General features: G+C 36.2%; 1 protein-coding gene across 1 annotated transcript; it reads left to right on the top strand.

Annotated features, from left to right (window-relative positions):
- Window positions 1-4203: 4203 nt before the first annotated feature.
- On the top strand, window positions 4204-5000 carry mRpL43 (mitochondrial ribosomal protein L43). The gene has a single exon (XM_090400706.1). It carries the CDS (start codon window positions 4335-4337, stop codon window positions 4890-4892), a length of 558 nt encoding a protein of 185 aa, XP_090256832.1. The 5' UTR covers window positions 4204-4334; the 3' UTR covers window positions 4893-5000.
- Window positions 5001-15909: the final 10909 nt, after the last annotated feature.

The following is a 15909-nucleotide window of genomic DNA, read 5'->3' as shown; positions in this document are numbered from 1 at the left end:
AGATATATTAGTTACTCGTTGTTTTTTGCATCGGGAAACACTCATTACAAAACAATTACCATCAGAATTGAAAGTAGTGCTGGAACAATGTGTTAAAATGATTAATATATAAAATCAAGACCATTAAAAAGTCGCCTGTTTAGTCAATTATGCCAGGCTATGGAGTCTAAATACGAATCATTGTTACTACACACGGAAGTCAGGTGGTTATCCAGAGGGAAAGTTTGGTCTCGCGTGCTTGAATTAAAAAACGAGATAAAGATATTTTTTGAACAAGATAACAATGATTTTGTTGGTTTGTTGGATGACAAAGTATGGTGTTCTAATCTGGCTTACTTATCTGATAATTTTGTTATTTTTAATAACATAAATACGAGTTTGCAAGGACCGAAAGAAAATATTTTAAACTGAACCGATAAATTGTTGGGATTTCAAAAAAAATTACTTTATGGAAGAATAAAGCACAAGAAGGTAGTTTAGAAAAGTTTGAGTCAGTTCCAAAAAATTGTTATAAAATAATTATTAAAATAGTTATTGATCATTTGACAATACTAGAGCAAAAAATTGTTCATTACTTTCCAAATTTAGAAATAAAAAAATTTGATTGGATTCGGAATCCATTTGTGATAAACGACACATCGGTGTATGAACTAGCTTTGAAAGAAGAAGAAGAAGAACTGATTTCTGTGTGTAATAACCGAAATTTAATTTCAAAACATTGAGAAGAATCAATTAATTCGTTCTGGATTAATCTTAGATACGGTTATCCAACAATATCGCAAAAATCTTTAAGTGTGTTATTACAATTTTCCACATCTTATTTGTGCGAATTCGAATTTTCGCCTTTGACCGATATAAAAACGAAAAAAAGATCCAGACTTTTAAATCTGGATCACGAAATGAGAGTAGCATTACCATTTAAACGCCCAAATATAAATTGAAGTTATCAAAAAAAAAAAAAAACATGCTCAAATTTCGCTTTAAATGTAATTTATCATTAAATAAACATTTTGTTTACTTTGTAATGCAATTTCATTTTATATTTTATTGCAAATTATTATTGTACGCTATTTTTACAAAATATATTATAGGTACACGAATTAATTAACCAAGTAAAATTCTTTTAAATTTAGTGTGCCGCCAAATTTTAAAATTATTAAAAGTGTACCGTGACGAAAAAAAGGTAGAGAATCACTGGCCTAGAGGTTAGGTAAATGTTACATATCCTAACTTTTCCTCTGATTGACAGCTGTCTTGGACGCATTGTATTTATGGTTTTCTGTATACCATCATGGAGGTCTTTCCACTGTCATTCGTGTTTCAATGCCACCGATTTTGATGCCGAGTAGTGAAAAATTGTTGTTGACTGTTATTCCTGGAGGAATCTTGGGTTCATTTTCCCACTTTCCAATTATTTTGCAGTGGGATTTTGCCAAATTCACTTTTAGTGCTGACAGTTTGCTGAAGTCGTGTATTATTTTTAGTGTTGTGTCTAAAGTTTTTTGTGTTCCTAGTGTTAGAGTGACGTCATCGGCATATGCCAAAATTTTGGCGTCACTTTCTCCGTGTATGTGTGTTCCTTTGATATTGTGGTTTGTGCTAATGGCTATAATGAGTGGTTCTGGGTTAGATCCACTCATTATAGCCATGAATGTTCTGTCCACCAAGAAGACCCACTCATGGAGAGTGGGTCTTCTTGGTGGACAGAACACTTTATTGGTAAAGAGGCTGACAGTTTTTTTTTTATTATTATTAATAATCAGCCTACTTTCCGTGTTTCTGTTCAAAAGCTTTATCATCCTTTTCCAGTTTTCCCCAACTCCTCTTCGGTCTAATGTTTCAAACAAGTATTGGTGGCTAACTGTGTCAAATGCCTTTTGGATATTTAGCCCCATTACAATACATGGTTTGTCTGTGAAACTGTAGTATTCACAAATGATTGGAGGCGCATTATTGTGTCAAGAATGTTTCTTCCTTTCATTGCACATGATTGTGCTGGTGAGATAAGCTTATTGAGGTGTTTTTTTTTATTATTCTGTTAGTGAGTATTTTAGATAATATTTTGTAATGAGTATTCAATAGGGTTATGCCCCTCCAGTTTTTTATATCTTGTAGATTCTGTTGATTGCTATCCTTTGGTAGTAGTATAATTTGGCCGATGTTGAATTTTGCTGGCGTTGTCTCTGTTGTAATCAGCGTGTCGATCATTTTGATAAAGATATGTTCAAATTTGGGGAAGTATTGTTTGTAGAATTCGCTTGTTAGTCCGTCTTTGCCTGGTGATTTGTTATCTGGGAGGTGCTTCACAATAAAACGGCATTCTGCTAAGGTGATTGGTGCGTCGATCTCCTCAGCCTCCTTCTGGGTGATTTTGGGGAGGAGTGAAAGGAATCTTTCTCTTTCGTCCTGATTACTTAGTTTTTCTTCGTTTCAAACATCGTTTAAAAGTATTTTTGTACTGCACGAATTATTTCGGAGTCTTTGTTCAGAGTTTGGCCTTCATATGCGATGGTTTTTATTCTCTGAGCTACACAGGCTCTCTTGCTTTACCTTCAAACTCTCAGGACAAATTTATTTTTCTCTTCATTAAGGCTGAAGTGCTGTCCTTCGACGAATACTGTCATCTGATAGATTTCTAAAGGGTGTCCTAAAATTCATGCAAGAATTAATTTTGATAGAAAACACAGGTTTTTAACTAAAAATTGTAATTTCTTATTGATTCATAAAGTATACAGTATAGGGTTATGCATGGAATAGCATATCGGGTAAATGGCCTCCACGGTTTGCTGGCACATACGCACTCTTTTGTCGAAATTTTCCATGACCGTTTTGCATAAATGTGGCTGAATTTCGTTGATACAGCGCTCAATTTCCTCCTTCAAGGCGTGGGTGGTCGTGGGCTTGTTGGCATAAACTTTAGACTTCAAAAAACCCCAAAGAAAAAAGTCCAACGGCGTTAAGTCATTGGACTTTTTTCTTTGGCCAATTCTGATCACCAAAACGGGAAATTACACGACCAGGAAATGACTCATGCAGTAATTGAATTGTTTCTCGGGCTGTATGGCATGTGGCACCGTCTTGTTGAAACCACATGTCGTTCACACCCATATCTTGCAATTAAGGCACAAAAAACTGGATTATCATGTCGCGATTGCGAGCACCATTAACTGTTATTGCCTTACCAGCCGCATTTTCGAAGAAGAATGGACCGATGATGCCTCCAGCCCAAAATCCGCACCAAACAGTGACACGTTGTGGATGCATTTGTTTCTCAACAATCACTCGTGGATTTTCTGAACCCCAAATGCGACAATTTTGTCGATTAACGAAGCCATCAAATGAAAATGAGCCTCATCGCTGAAGATGATTTTGTTCGAAACATAAGCATCCACTTGTTGTTGTTCCATAATCCATTCAACGAACTCTCTTCGCTGTGTGTCGTCAGTAGGCTTCAGTTCTTGAGTCAATTGAATTTTGTAAGCATAAAGATGCAAATCTTTCGTGAGAATACGCTGTAGAGAGCTTCTCGAAATGCCCAATTCAAGACCACGGTGCCGAATTGATGTTCCTAGACTCTCAGCAACACTCTCACGAACTGCTTCGATGTTTTCTGTTGAACGACGGCCAGAGTGTATAAGATCACTAATTGATCCAGTTTCGTTGAATTTTTTAATTAATATTTTCACAGTTGATGAAGTTAAATCACTATTCAGAACCATATTTTGTACGAAAATTGCGAACTGTAGCTGCCAAACCTTCATTATTTTTAAAATATTGCTCAACAATGAAAATGCGTTGTTCTTTCGTGTAGCGCTCCATTTTTAATAACCCTGAACTGTCAGCTGTCACGTTGTCTTTTTTTTTTCTCGTTGGCAACACTTTACCGCACAAATGGCGCTAAATTTAAATCTTGTGTGAATTTTGGGACACCCTGTAAATGATATTAAATGTTAATATGTTTGATTTTTGCAATTTCCCGGCTTTCCACAATACAAGGTATGGAATGGCTTGATTTTTTTTTTTTTTGTATATTTTCGAGTGAATAGTTTAACGAGTAAATATTGTTTGGAATTCCGTTAAAAATAACAAATAAATAAATAAATAAAATGTTCTAGCTATTTCAGATACTTGGAATATTGTAAAAAAGAAGCACTGTCAATCAACAAATTCTCTAAATTGGTAAATGGGATAGTCCGTTAGAGGGCATCAAAATAACTGCTATAAGCGTATAATATTTTTAGTATATTTACTGGAGTGTTGCTCATGTGGAATTTAAATTTAATGGTGTTTTGAGGAATCCGCGCTTTAACTTCTTCTTTGTCGTATTATTCGCAATGACTAGTCATTCAATTCCTAGCGGCTTTGTAAAAAGCGTTCTGCAGAATGGGGTTGGAAGGTATGTTTGTCAGCTGCAGCGAGTTACACTGAAATTTTGTAAGTCTGGCGGTAGTAGCAAAGGGGTACGGCAATTCATTGAAAATGATTTAGTTGATTTCTCCAGAAAAAATCCAGGAATTGTTATTTACCTAAAGCCACGTCGCCACCACAGCCCATACTTTTATGCTGAATATTTAAATGGAAATGTAGATCACGTATACCTTAGAAATTATACCCGTGAAGACGTTGCCAAATGGTTGGAATACTTGAAAGGCCGTTCCGGTTTTCCTATTATAAGATTAAGAAAATATTGGCATACTGATTCGCCCAGCATCCAAGGTGTGTGGACTCCTTTTACCCATAAACCAACTTATTTAAACGTGTGCAGCTTTCCCAATGTGGAGAGAAATGAGCCTAAAATACCGTTACCAACTGCCTCTGACCAGTTGTTAGAAATTGCAAAAAATTGTCGGATTGGTCAGATTGGATCCGTGGAAAATAAAGAAGACTCTTAAAATCAATATGTTATATCTGCATTTAAGCATGTGGATAAAGTTAAAGGAATAGTTTTCATGTATTGATCTTATTATGGGATGAATAAAAATTCATTGTTAATATCAAAATGTTTTGTATTCCTACTGTAATACACGTGAAAATAGTAAATATGAATAACTTATGGCATAATGACAGTACTGGACATAAGTTTGTCCAGTACTATGAGTTCAAAATGATGTCAAAAGATGAATTAGACTGATAAATGTATTTAATCAGTATGCAGTCAGATCTATCTTTTGGTTATGTGCTTTATAGAATAGCAGATTATTTAATAAGAAAGGCATAGGACAATAAATGATAAAATTTACTCATCAGATGTTTTTTTTTTTTTTTAAGTGGGGTAATTGTACCAGAAATACCAATAAAATTTTGCTTTTATACAACAGTCACAGACCACATTATGCAGATGTTATATATAAAAATTTAGACTTGGAATTTATTCAGTTACTTAACCACAGTGCATGAAGTGTGTGTGTATATATATTGATCCCACACAAAATTTAGAAGATCCTTTCAAACTTCAACTGATAATGTCAATTTTTGGTAATTATGTTGGGATCAAATGAACAGTGCCTTTTGCTTTATTACCAGTAATGCATGGACAATCCCACTGTAGTATGGTTGTCAGTAAGCATTCCTAGCTTGGGAAAATGTTAAAATAAAGAATAAATATTCATAGATTCCCGACACGTGCTGTGTTGTTGAGATGTTTTTTCTCCCTCCCCCTGCACAAGGGGTTACCAAGCCAATGCATTTTTATTGTGTGTGGATAAGAGATTAAAAAGTATATTGAACCTATTTATTTTATTTTTTTTAACCACAAACAGGTGGAGGTTGTAAATCTTCCATATGAAAGGCTGTTTCAGAGGACAGACAAATGAAATGAAGATGTTAGTTTCAAATTCAGTTGTGAATCAGCGTTGAACAGTAGCTACTTGCATTCTTATAGCCTTAAAGGGCAGTGGTGGAATAACATATGCTTAATTCAGTGAAGCAGTGTCTGAGGAAGTACTTCTCAAAGGGAGAAACAGCTGTGAGATAGTATTCGCAATCTCTCAGGATTTCCAAATACTATCTTAATTGTTTCACTTACTTTTCCTCTTTTGGAGAGCATCAACTTAAAAGTGTGAATAGTATTCTAAGGTTCGTGGATTTGTTATTTGTATAGGGGTAAGTACTGTTGTACAGATTATGTGCAAGTAATATGTGTACAACATGTACAGTATATGTTTTTATTTTGTACAAGCAGTATCAAGATAAAAGGATGTGAAGTTTTTTCAAGGCTGTGGATGTGATATGTTTATGCTTTAATAAAGAGAAATTCATCTTTGCAGGAAAATGGAGTATTATATTAAAGTTCTTGTGGAAAGGCTTAGACATTGGCTATGCATTTTTTACTAAATAATTTAAGGAAATTACAACGGCAACTAGGATATACATTAAAATAAATTTTAATATACTTCAATATTTCGGCAACGTCACGTTGCCATTTTCAAGAAACTTAGAACAAGACACGTGCACGCAGGCACAACAAACAGTAAGTAAGGAAGAAGCAGGAAGCTATTATTTCTCCTGAAGTCCTGATGGTGCCCCCCCCCCCCTAGCGGGCAGTGTTGGTATTCTTTGGCCAGAGGAGGTGAACTGAAATCTTTCTAGTCAGAAATGACAGAACCATCCTCTCCCCTGTCCAACCCATTAACCGTGAGCTCAGATCCCACCATGGCATGGATGTTTGGAAATATTTAGGTGGATGAATTTCATTGAAATGTGTGAGATCACTACCATGCTTAACAGAAGTTTGAAGAGGTTCCATGTTTGGTCTTGTGTCAAAGGTTTGTAAACTCTTTTTGTGGTGATTCACATAAAAATTGCTTATGTCATCTGTGGAATAATGATTTTAGTAGGTCAGTTTTGTCTTGGAGTGATGTTACAATGATACCATCTGGATGCAAGAGGTAAAGGTATGGAAGTGCAATACTTGCACTCAGTGATCTTGACAGCCAAAAAAGGCAAGTTTCTTGCAACTTGTCTCTTAAGAGCTAGATTTCGTTTTATTTTTCCTGCTGTTGTTGCAAGCTTCAGTTTAGACAGCGAAGAATTGGAGTCTTATCTGAAGCTATTCACTTGGCCACTTAAGAAAGGCCTAGAGAGCAAAAAGGGATTTTGAATTGAATGGGGAATAAGGCCTTTGTTATAGCAAGAATTACTGCAAAGTGAAAATAGTAATCTGTCAGTTGGAAAGAAAAATAGAAATTACACATGCATCCTAATTAGCACTATCATAACTCCAAAGAATGCAATTGGGAGTGGGAGGAATTCTCTTCTGTAGAAATAAGTTTAGATGTAACTAATGGTAATATAGATTGGAATGAGGAAACAGTATCTGGGAACAAAGAGAATGAGCTCGAGTTTTTGAGAGCTAATTACCTTAGTCAGAATAGAGGACATGTGAGAATCAAGAGTTTTGAATTTTAATATCTTATCAGAGGATGTTATTGTAAAAGTGTTATTAAATCTTCCTGCATTTGGGGAAAGTGACCATGTCTAGCCATATAAGGACTTCAGTGAGATAACATAGATGTGGAACTATAAGATGTGATTATGACAAACCATTTCCTATATTTATCCTTGCAGTTATATATATATATATATATATATATATATATATATATATATATATATATATATATATATGTGTTAAAGATACCAAGCAATTTTAAACCTGATTTTACTCCATTTTTCCCAAGTAAGCAAACAGACAAATATGTCAAGTTTGCGCCTGCAAGTGATGCAAGACTAGCTGATCCTACAGGTAGTGCAAGACCAAGGCAACTCGTAGAAGTGGAACAAGCTCCGATCACTAATCTTAATATTTACCCTTAATGCCAAAACACATCTCCAAGAAGGGGATGTATGATGTTTTGTATTAAAGGCAAGGGGCCCACTACCCAGACCGGTTTCGACCTTTTTTGAGGTCTCATCAGTGGGAACTAGGCTAGAAGTAGGATCAGCTAGTCTTGCATCACTTGCAGGCGCAAACTTGACATATTTGTCTGTTTGCTTACTTGGGAAAAATGGAGTAAAACCAGGTTTAAAATTGCTTGGTATCTTTAACATAATTATACCCAAGGTAAAAATACTTCTAGCACATATATATATATATCATGGAATGAGGATTTGGATGGAAAGGAGATCAGTGCTATTTGGGTCCAACTCAGGAATGAACTATCTGGCAGGGACAATGTCTGGATGCATTCCAGAATGCTAAATAACGTTAGTTTGTGTGAATTGAAGGGGGTGAGACATGCAATTGATGAGCGGTAGTCAGTTGCATGATGAGTATAAAGAGCAGGCAAGAAAGGTGACACACTTTGTAAGAGCAGTAATAGCGCAGTATGAACAGTATTTAGCTAATGAGACTTTGAAAAAAAAAAAGGAAGGAGTAAAGTTTTTGACTCATGCATTTAGAAAAAGAATGTTTAATCATCCTTTATCCAAACGTAAGCAAACAAGATTTGCATGTGAAGTATTTTCATGACTAGGCTACTTGTATACACAGTCTTATCATAAATACTGCTACAACTTTCGCACACATACACACCAAAACGTGCTGCCCACAGAATTGCACAATCCCAGTTCTATTAGTAGTGCCGTACATCCAATATTCACATGTTTATCAGTAGAGAGAGAGTTGTTTAGCTGTACGTGTTAGCATGCAGTGGAGAGATTATAAGAACTGTGTACTTGTAATAGCACTTCACAAGGTTGGAATGCAGTCACCTGTTATTTTCAACATGCTAAACACTCGGCAGTAGAATGGTTGTGTATTGGACTTAACCGTTATGACAATACAGAAGACGTATCTGACTGCAAAGAACAAGTTGACCACACTGTTAGGATTCAACTGCTTGTGAGAGCTGTGAAGGCACTCTCCACCATGATCCTGTGAGAATGCAGAAAGTGATGTTGCGAGAGATGAATGCTTCACAGAGAACAATATTACATGTATTAACTGATGACCTAGGATGAGCCTATTATTATTCTATTTGACACTTCCAAATACCACAACTTATGCGTCGGAGGGTGATAAAATCAAAAGCACTTCTCTGTGGTATGTGAACAACAGACACAGAGATAATCCTCTTCACAGATGAGAAAATTTTTACCATTGAAGAGTTGTTTAACTGCCAAAATGATTGTGTTTTTGCCCTAGATGGTTGCACAGTACGTGCCATAGTACCTAGGATTCAGAGAGAGATCATCCTGTGTCAGTAATGGTTTGGTGAGGGTGATGTATCAGGGGTATCCAAGTTCAATTTCTATGAGAAAGTCAAAAACTCCACCAAAGTGTATCAAGACGCTGTGCTGGAACATGTAGTATGGCACCTGAACAACACCTTGTTTCAGGGTAGGCAGTGGACCTTCCAACAGGACTCAGTCCCTACACACAAGGCAAGGACCACACATTAGTGGTTGGAGATGAATGTGCTAGACCACATATCATTCTGATTGGCTGCTTTGAAGTCCTGATCTGATTCCATTGGACTTCAAATTGTGATTGGAACTTGAGAGTAGCCAAGAAACGATATCCCAGCATCACCAGCCTGAAGGTGGATTTGAAGCGAGCAGTGGCAGCATTTCTATTGGATGTTGTGCATGCTCATCGATATGTGGTCTTACAGGCTTCATGTGTGTGTGTGTGTGTGAGAGAGAAGGCAGAAAGGGGGACGTTTTGAACATTGAGTGCTGCTATATATACATGTTATATATATATGGTTTGTATGTGCTGAACGCTATAAATGATTTCTTAATAGATTGAAGGTTTATCCACTGTTCAAGTTGTAACAGTATTTATGGCTAGACTTGGTGTAGAGGCTGATGACTTCACATCAATTTCCATAATGCAAAGCACACTTCCTTTTGGATATGCATAATTATGCATTAAGAGAAGGTCACTACCCAGACTAGTTTCAACCTTTATAGAAGTTTCATCAGCTGGAGCCAGATCCAGGAAGATACCAAGGTGGATTTAATGCAGAAGAATGTGGTAAAAAAAAAAAAAAAAATTCACAACTGGTTAATGAAAATCGTAGAATGCTAACCACTGAGGAGGGTATAGTTCTTATGGAAGGAGCGATTCATAAAAGTGTTTTTATCATTGTTAATGTAACATCTTGCAGAACTTGAGAGTAGTGGGGAAGGGAGGAGGAGGAGCCAGTGAGTAAGCAGGAGATATATGAGGAACTTAGTAAACTTGATATTAAGAAAACTATAGAATTAATGGTATATCACCATTTGTTTTGAGGGAATGTTTCAGGGAATTAACTTTGATGTATCCTTTTCCAAAGGGATGGAAAGTGCAAATTTGTTTTGCTTCATGAGTGGTAAAGTTTTGATTTAAAAGCTAGTCTGTCTGGAGTGTAGATTAGTGAGGATCAAGATTCAGAATTAGGTTGACAACAGCAGCTTTCTCTTTGATGAACAACATGGGTTTGCTAAAGGAAGATCATGTTTCAGCATTCTACTTACATCTTAGTGTATAACAAGGTGACAAATACATTGAACAAGAGAGAAATGCATATGCAGTGGTATATTTTTGCAAGGGCCTTTTATAGATTGCTACAGGAGAATCTGATAATTGGATAGGATAGTAGGTTAGTGTACTGGATTGAGTATGGGCTTTCTGATAGGAATCAGCAAGTTGTTTATGGAGGGGCATGATATCTCAGAAGAGGAAATTCACTGATGTGTCCCGGATGTATTGGGATGGTTTGTGTGGTGACACAGCTGTTTGCACATAAGGCAAAGTTTGGAGGAACTATGAGAAGCAAAGCAGATGTTATGGGCTTACAGAAGGCCCTCAGTAGGCTGTGTGAATGAGCAAATGAGTGGAGGTATCATTTGAAAGTTGCAAATTGTAAGGTTTTAAAATTTGGGATGCAGAGTTTAAGTGGTAGGGGATATCATAGAGGATGTTGAGGAGATGAGGAATCTAGGGGTGATATTGGATTCACTAAAAATGTGAAGGTAGCATAGCAGATTATGTCAATGATGTGGAGGATACTGACATGTAGAAGTAAGGATGCTGTTATTCCATTATGGCATGTTATGTGTAAGACTGATTAGACTGCATATGGATTACCATGCACAGATTTGGTCACCAGGTTTTTCAATTGATTGACTAAGGTGATTTCTGGTCTTTGAAATGTTGAGTATGAAGATAGGTTAAGGCAGGGATGGCCAACCTATGGTGTATGTGCCAAAAGTGGCACATTGAACCCTAATGATAATAATAAGAAAGTAAGCCTATTTATGCGAAAAGTATTAATTAAAAACTGATTTGTAGAAAAAAAGCTAAAACTTAGTCATTATTTTTAGCAATTTTATTGTTTTTTGTTCACATCTTTTGCACATTCACTTGTTTGGTCCTTAGGTGCCAAGTGTTAGCAATAGCAGTGTGTATGGAGTTGTGCTTTGTTCATCTTTTGTGAACATTTGCAGTTTGTACTTTTTTGAAAATTAAGCCTTGTTTTTACATTAAGTTATGCATCACAGTGCAAAAGAAAAACAGAAGGTGATAGTAAGCATGGATTCAATGAACAGTGAGAAAATTAGTTCTTATTTATAGTGAATCTGTCAGGAAAACCATTGTGCATTGTTTGTGAAAACACTTTCTCACATAATAAAAGACATCATCTTAATAGATGATATCTTTTATTATGTGAAGAGAGGAATCCTTATATGGGCTTTTTCAGTTGAAGGGGAGTTAGCCGATCTCATACAGTGGTAGCAGGGTTTTTCTCCTGGAAACTTGGGTTTTTCATCCTGCGTACAGACAAAGTGGCCTTCAGGACACACGCAATTTACAGACAAAAAAAAAAAAAAACTACTGTTGTTGGTGGTGATGGGCGATAGATGCCGTTGATGGTAGTAATGTCGAAGTTGGAGAATTAAGTAGTAGTGGAGATGATGAGATTTAACGACGTAGAGTAGTGTGCCCTCCCACGATGAGTCCTTGGACTGCCTGGAGGTGTCACGTAATAATAATATTAACAGATACTATAAAACACATCAGACTGAAATAGAAGGAGAATTGAAGAGAGTGCTTGGATCAGAGTTATGAAGAGAAAATCTCGTTTTTATATATTAAATCAATATATTGTGTTTTTTATATTTATTAAACATATTTAACATTTCTTAACATATTTTCAATGGGAGTTTTTAAGGGTACAAGAGTTGTATGGCACATCTGAACTTGTAAGTGAAAAAATTGGCACGTGGAACGTAAAAGGTTAGCCATCCCTGGGTAAAGGGAATACAGATTGCATCTTATTGGATAGGAGGAGTGGGAGAGAATGTGATTATTTTATGTCATCCACTTGTGTCTTGATTTTTAAATCTATGCACGTCATTTGTTTACATTTAGCTTATGAACGGTGATGTGAAAGCAAAAATATACATATTTGGTTTTGGAAGCATGATTCCTGTTTATCTAATCCTTTCTTATCAGTTTCCTAAAATACCGTAGTTTTTAACTTTTCATTGGCGAGGTTTATGTAATTAAACATAACCTACATAGTTGCTATTCCTCTACTTGATGTCGAGGTAATTCAAAGAGCATGTCACTTCTTTCAATCTGTGGCTAGTGCCTTGTCATCATTTCATCCTATTTCTCTCTCTCTCTCTCTCTCAATGTGTTTTGGGTCTTCCTCCCACCTCATGTCCGTGGGGGGGGGTCTTCCTATGTACCTTTCCCTTTCTTTTGTCATGTAATGCTTTCTTTTGACATCTCTCATTTTCCATTATGTAAGCATGTTCAAACCATCTAAGTTGTGTTTTCTAGATAATTGTTTTTAGTGATTTTGCTGAGATGCCTAGAACAGTTCTGGAATTCTTGTCTTTTTTTTTCAAGCATCCTGAAAAATGTCTGTCTGGGATTTCATGAACAAGACATTAAAAAATATATGTAAAAAAATTCTCGTTTGAGCCACTGGTATTTCAGCTGTTATATTTCAGTCCTGAAGAGAAGATTTCTATAAAGTAAACATGATTTTCATTTTAGGTTCCACAGTTTCGCAGACCAATTAAGTGAGTCACACTAACACATTCTTACTTTTATGTTGCAAGATATTCCTTTTTTTAGAAATAAAAAGAATTTAAAGTAAACAGCTCATGTTGAGTGAAGTTAAACAACCAGGCTATGGCATATCAGCTCTACCAAAAATGGTAGTCTTCACCAGGATAGCAGTGTATTAAAACTTTTTTTCTTTCAACAAAGGATTCAAATACTAGAACAGAAGTAGTAGCTTCTGAATTACTTTTCACTTATTATGAGCATATGTGATTTCGTACAAAGCTTGATTATTCTCTGAAGGTGTGTAGTTTAACCATCTGAGATGGTTAAATCATAGTTTAACCATCTGAGATAGCAACAAATGTATGGAGAAACTCTGGTAACAAATGTATTGGTCCCACACAGTATTGAAATAGTACGGATTTAAATGAAAACTGTGTTTACTATAGTGTCTCATATGATGCATCAGATTAGGGGGTTGCAGTTTTAATATTAATAAATGCAAGGTGTTACTTTGGGATACAGAGATATAAGGCTACATACTGTATTAGTGCTTCAGGAAGTGGATGAGAATTGGGATCTTGGAGTGATGGTAGACAGTGGACTGAAGTTTCAGGGGCACATAGTACATATTGCAAAGACTGCACATCGTATTGCTGCTGTGATAAAAAATATATTGACATGTAGGGATAAGGAGGTAGTGCTTCTATATAAGGCATTGGTCAGACCAGATATGGACTAATTGTATTCAGATTTGGTCACTTAGTTTTCATGGTGATGTCGAAACACTAGAGAGGGTACAAAGACGAATATCTGAAGTGACATCAGGACTCTGGAGTGTGGGTTAGAAAGAGCGTTTGAGAGAATGTGAATTACAGAGATTGGTGGACAAGGGGGAAAAGAGGAGACATGATCAGAGGCGTAGTGAGGCTATGGCCAATACGGCCCCGGCAATATGCGCTAATTTTACATAGGTGCAAAAATTGAGATTTTTAAAGTTTTTTTTTTTAGAACGCTGCAATTTTCTTTCTTGGCCATAGGCGCCAAAATTCCTCACAACGTCTCCAGATATGATAGAGATCTTCAAGTTAGTTAAGGGATTCTATCAGATTAATACAGAAGGAACTATAAAAAGAGTGGATGTTAAGATGGGAAGAATGAGATGTTATCCCTGAAAGTTGTATAAAGATGTGGTGAAGAAGGGTATGAGGAGTAGATTTTTTATGTGGAGAGTTGATAGTGAGTGGAATGTATTGTGAGTGTAGGTAATGCAAATAACTTCAAAGCTCATTATGATAGACATGTTGCTGGTTGAGTTGGCCTCCCACGGTGAGTCTGTTGACTCCAAGGACGTTACCAAATAATATTAAAGAAATTATATTCTTGGTTTAATCCTTTATCCAAGTGTAAGCAAACAAAGTTTGCATGTGAAGTATCTTCACAACTGGGCTACTTTTATATAGAGGCTAATGACTTCACATCAATTGCCGTAGTATCCTATAATGCAAAGTGTATCCCCTTATGTGTATAATGCTGTGCATTATGGAAAGGGCCACTTCTCCAATCAGTTTCTACCTTATTGAGGTCTCGTCAGAGGGAGCCAGACCCAGAAGAGATGCCAAGGTTGAAGTAATGCTGAAGTCATATATTTTTCATACACAAGTAGTGAAAAGGTATCACTTTATTATAAAAATACTCTGAATCAGAGATAGATGTTGAAAATTTTTTCACTTGGTGATACTGGTATACAGAGGCTAATGCATTATGGAACAGGCATGTAATGACTTCACATTGAGGAAGTCATTAGTCTTGTGTATGGAGGTTAATGACTTCACACATGTAGGATAGAGGATGTGCTTTGTATTATGGGATATTAAGGCAATTGATATGAAGGTATTAGCCTCTATATACAAATAGCTCAGTCATGAAAATTTTTCACACGCAGACTTTTTTTGCTTACATGGATAAAGGATTAAACCAAGAATATAATTTTTTTGGCATCTTTAATTTCTGGTATAACTAAGTGAAAAAAAATTTTCAATAGAAAATAAAAGATGATTTTACATTTTACAACAAAGGGATTTCTTATTTGGAAGGCAAATTTGATATTTTAGTCAATGTAACTATCTTATTGTTTTACAACCCTTTAATTTATTCTTGTAGATATTTATTCTTGTAGGACAAAATTTCACATAAAAAACTCAGCCCATTTTAAAGCCAGTATAGAAAACCTCACATAATAGCACCTCCGTAGCGCAACTGGAAGAACGACGGTATGTTGCACCTTTCGATATTGATATTGAAAAGGCCTAAGTTCGATTCTCGTCATGACGTCAATCTTTATATGGACTTTTTCAATCGAAGGTGAGTTAGCCGATCTCATATGGAGGTAGCAGGGTTTTTTCTTCTGGAAACTTGGGTTTTTCATCCTGCATACAGACAAATTGGCCCTTCAGAACACACTCAATTTACAGACAAAAAATACTAGCTGTGGTGGTAGTGGTTGTGGGCAGTAGATGGCGTTGATGTAGGTGATTTGTAGTAGAGATTCTGTGTAGTAGTGGAGACAGAGAATTATATAGTAGGTGTCCTCCCGCGATGAGTCTTCGGACTCCTTGGAGATATCATGAATAATAATAATAATAATGGTAAGTTTTGATGTCTCCTCCTTATTCACCAGTACCTCACTCAAAGATATCTTAGACCTCATCCAAGCCATATTCCTACTGATATCTCAACCTTATTTCAGTTCACCATGTACTCAGACTATTTTGTTTAGCAAGGAAAATTCTACAAACAGATAGAGGGGATCTTTGAAGAAAAAGACTTAAACTGCCCCTCAAAACCCATGGCTATGCTAGGTGGATGATGTGTTCTCCATTTGGCTTAATGGCCTGGATACA

The sequence above is a fragment of the Typopeltis vanoorti genome, chromosome 11, assembly GCF_054136105.1.
Source record: "Typopeltis vanoorti isolate ZY-2024b chromosome 11, IOZ_Tvanoo_1.0, whole genome shotgun sequence".
NCBI lineage: Eukaryota > Metazoa > Arthropoda > Arachnida > Uropygi > Thelyphonidae > Typopeltis > Typopeltis vanoorti.
The sequence above is the reverse complement of the archived record's forward strand: the minus strand, read 5'-3'. Positions and strand labels throughout refer to the sequence as shown.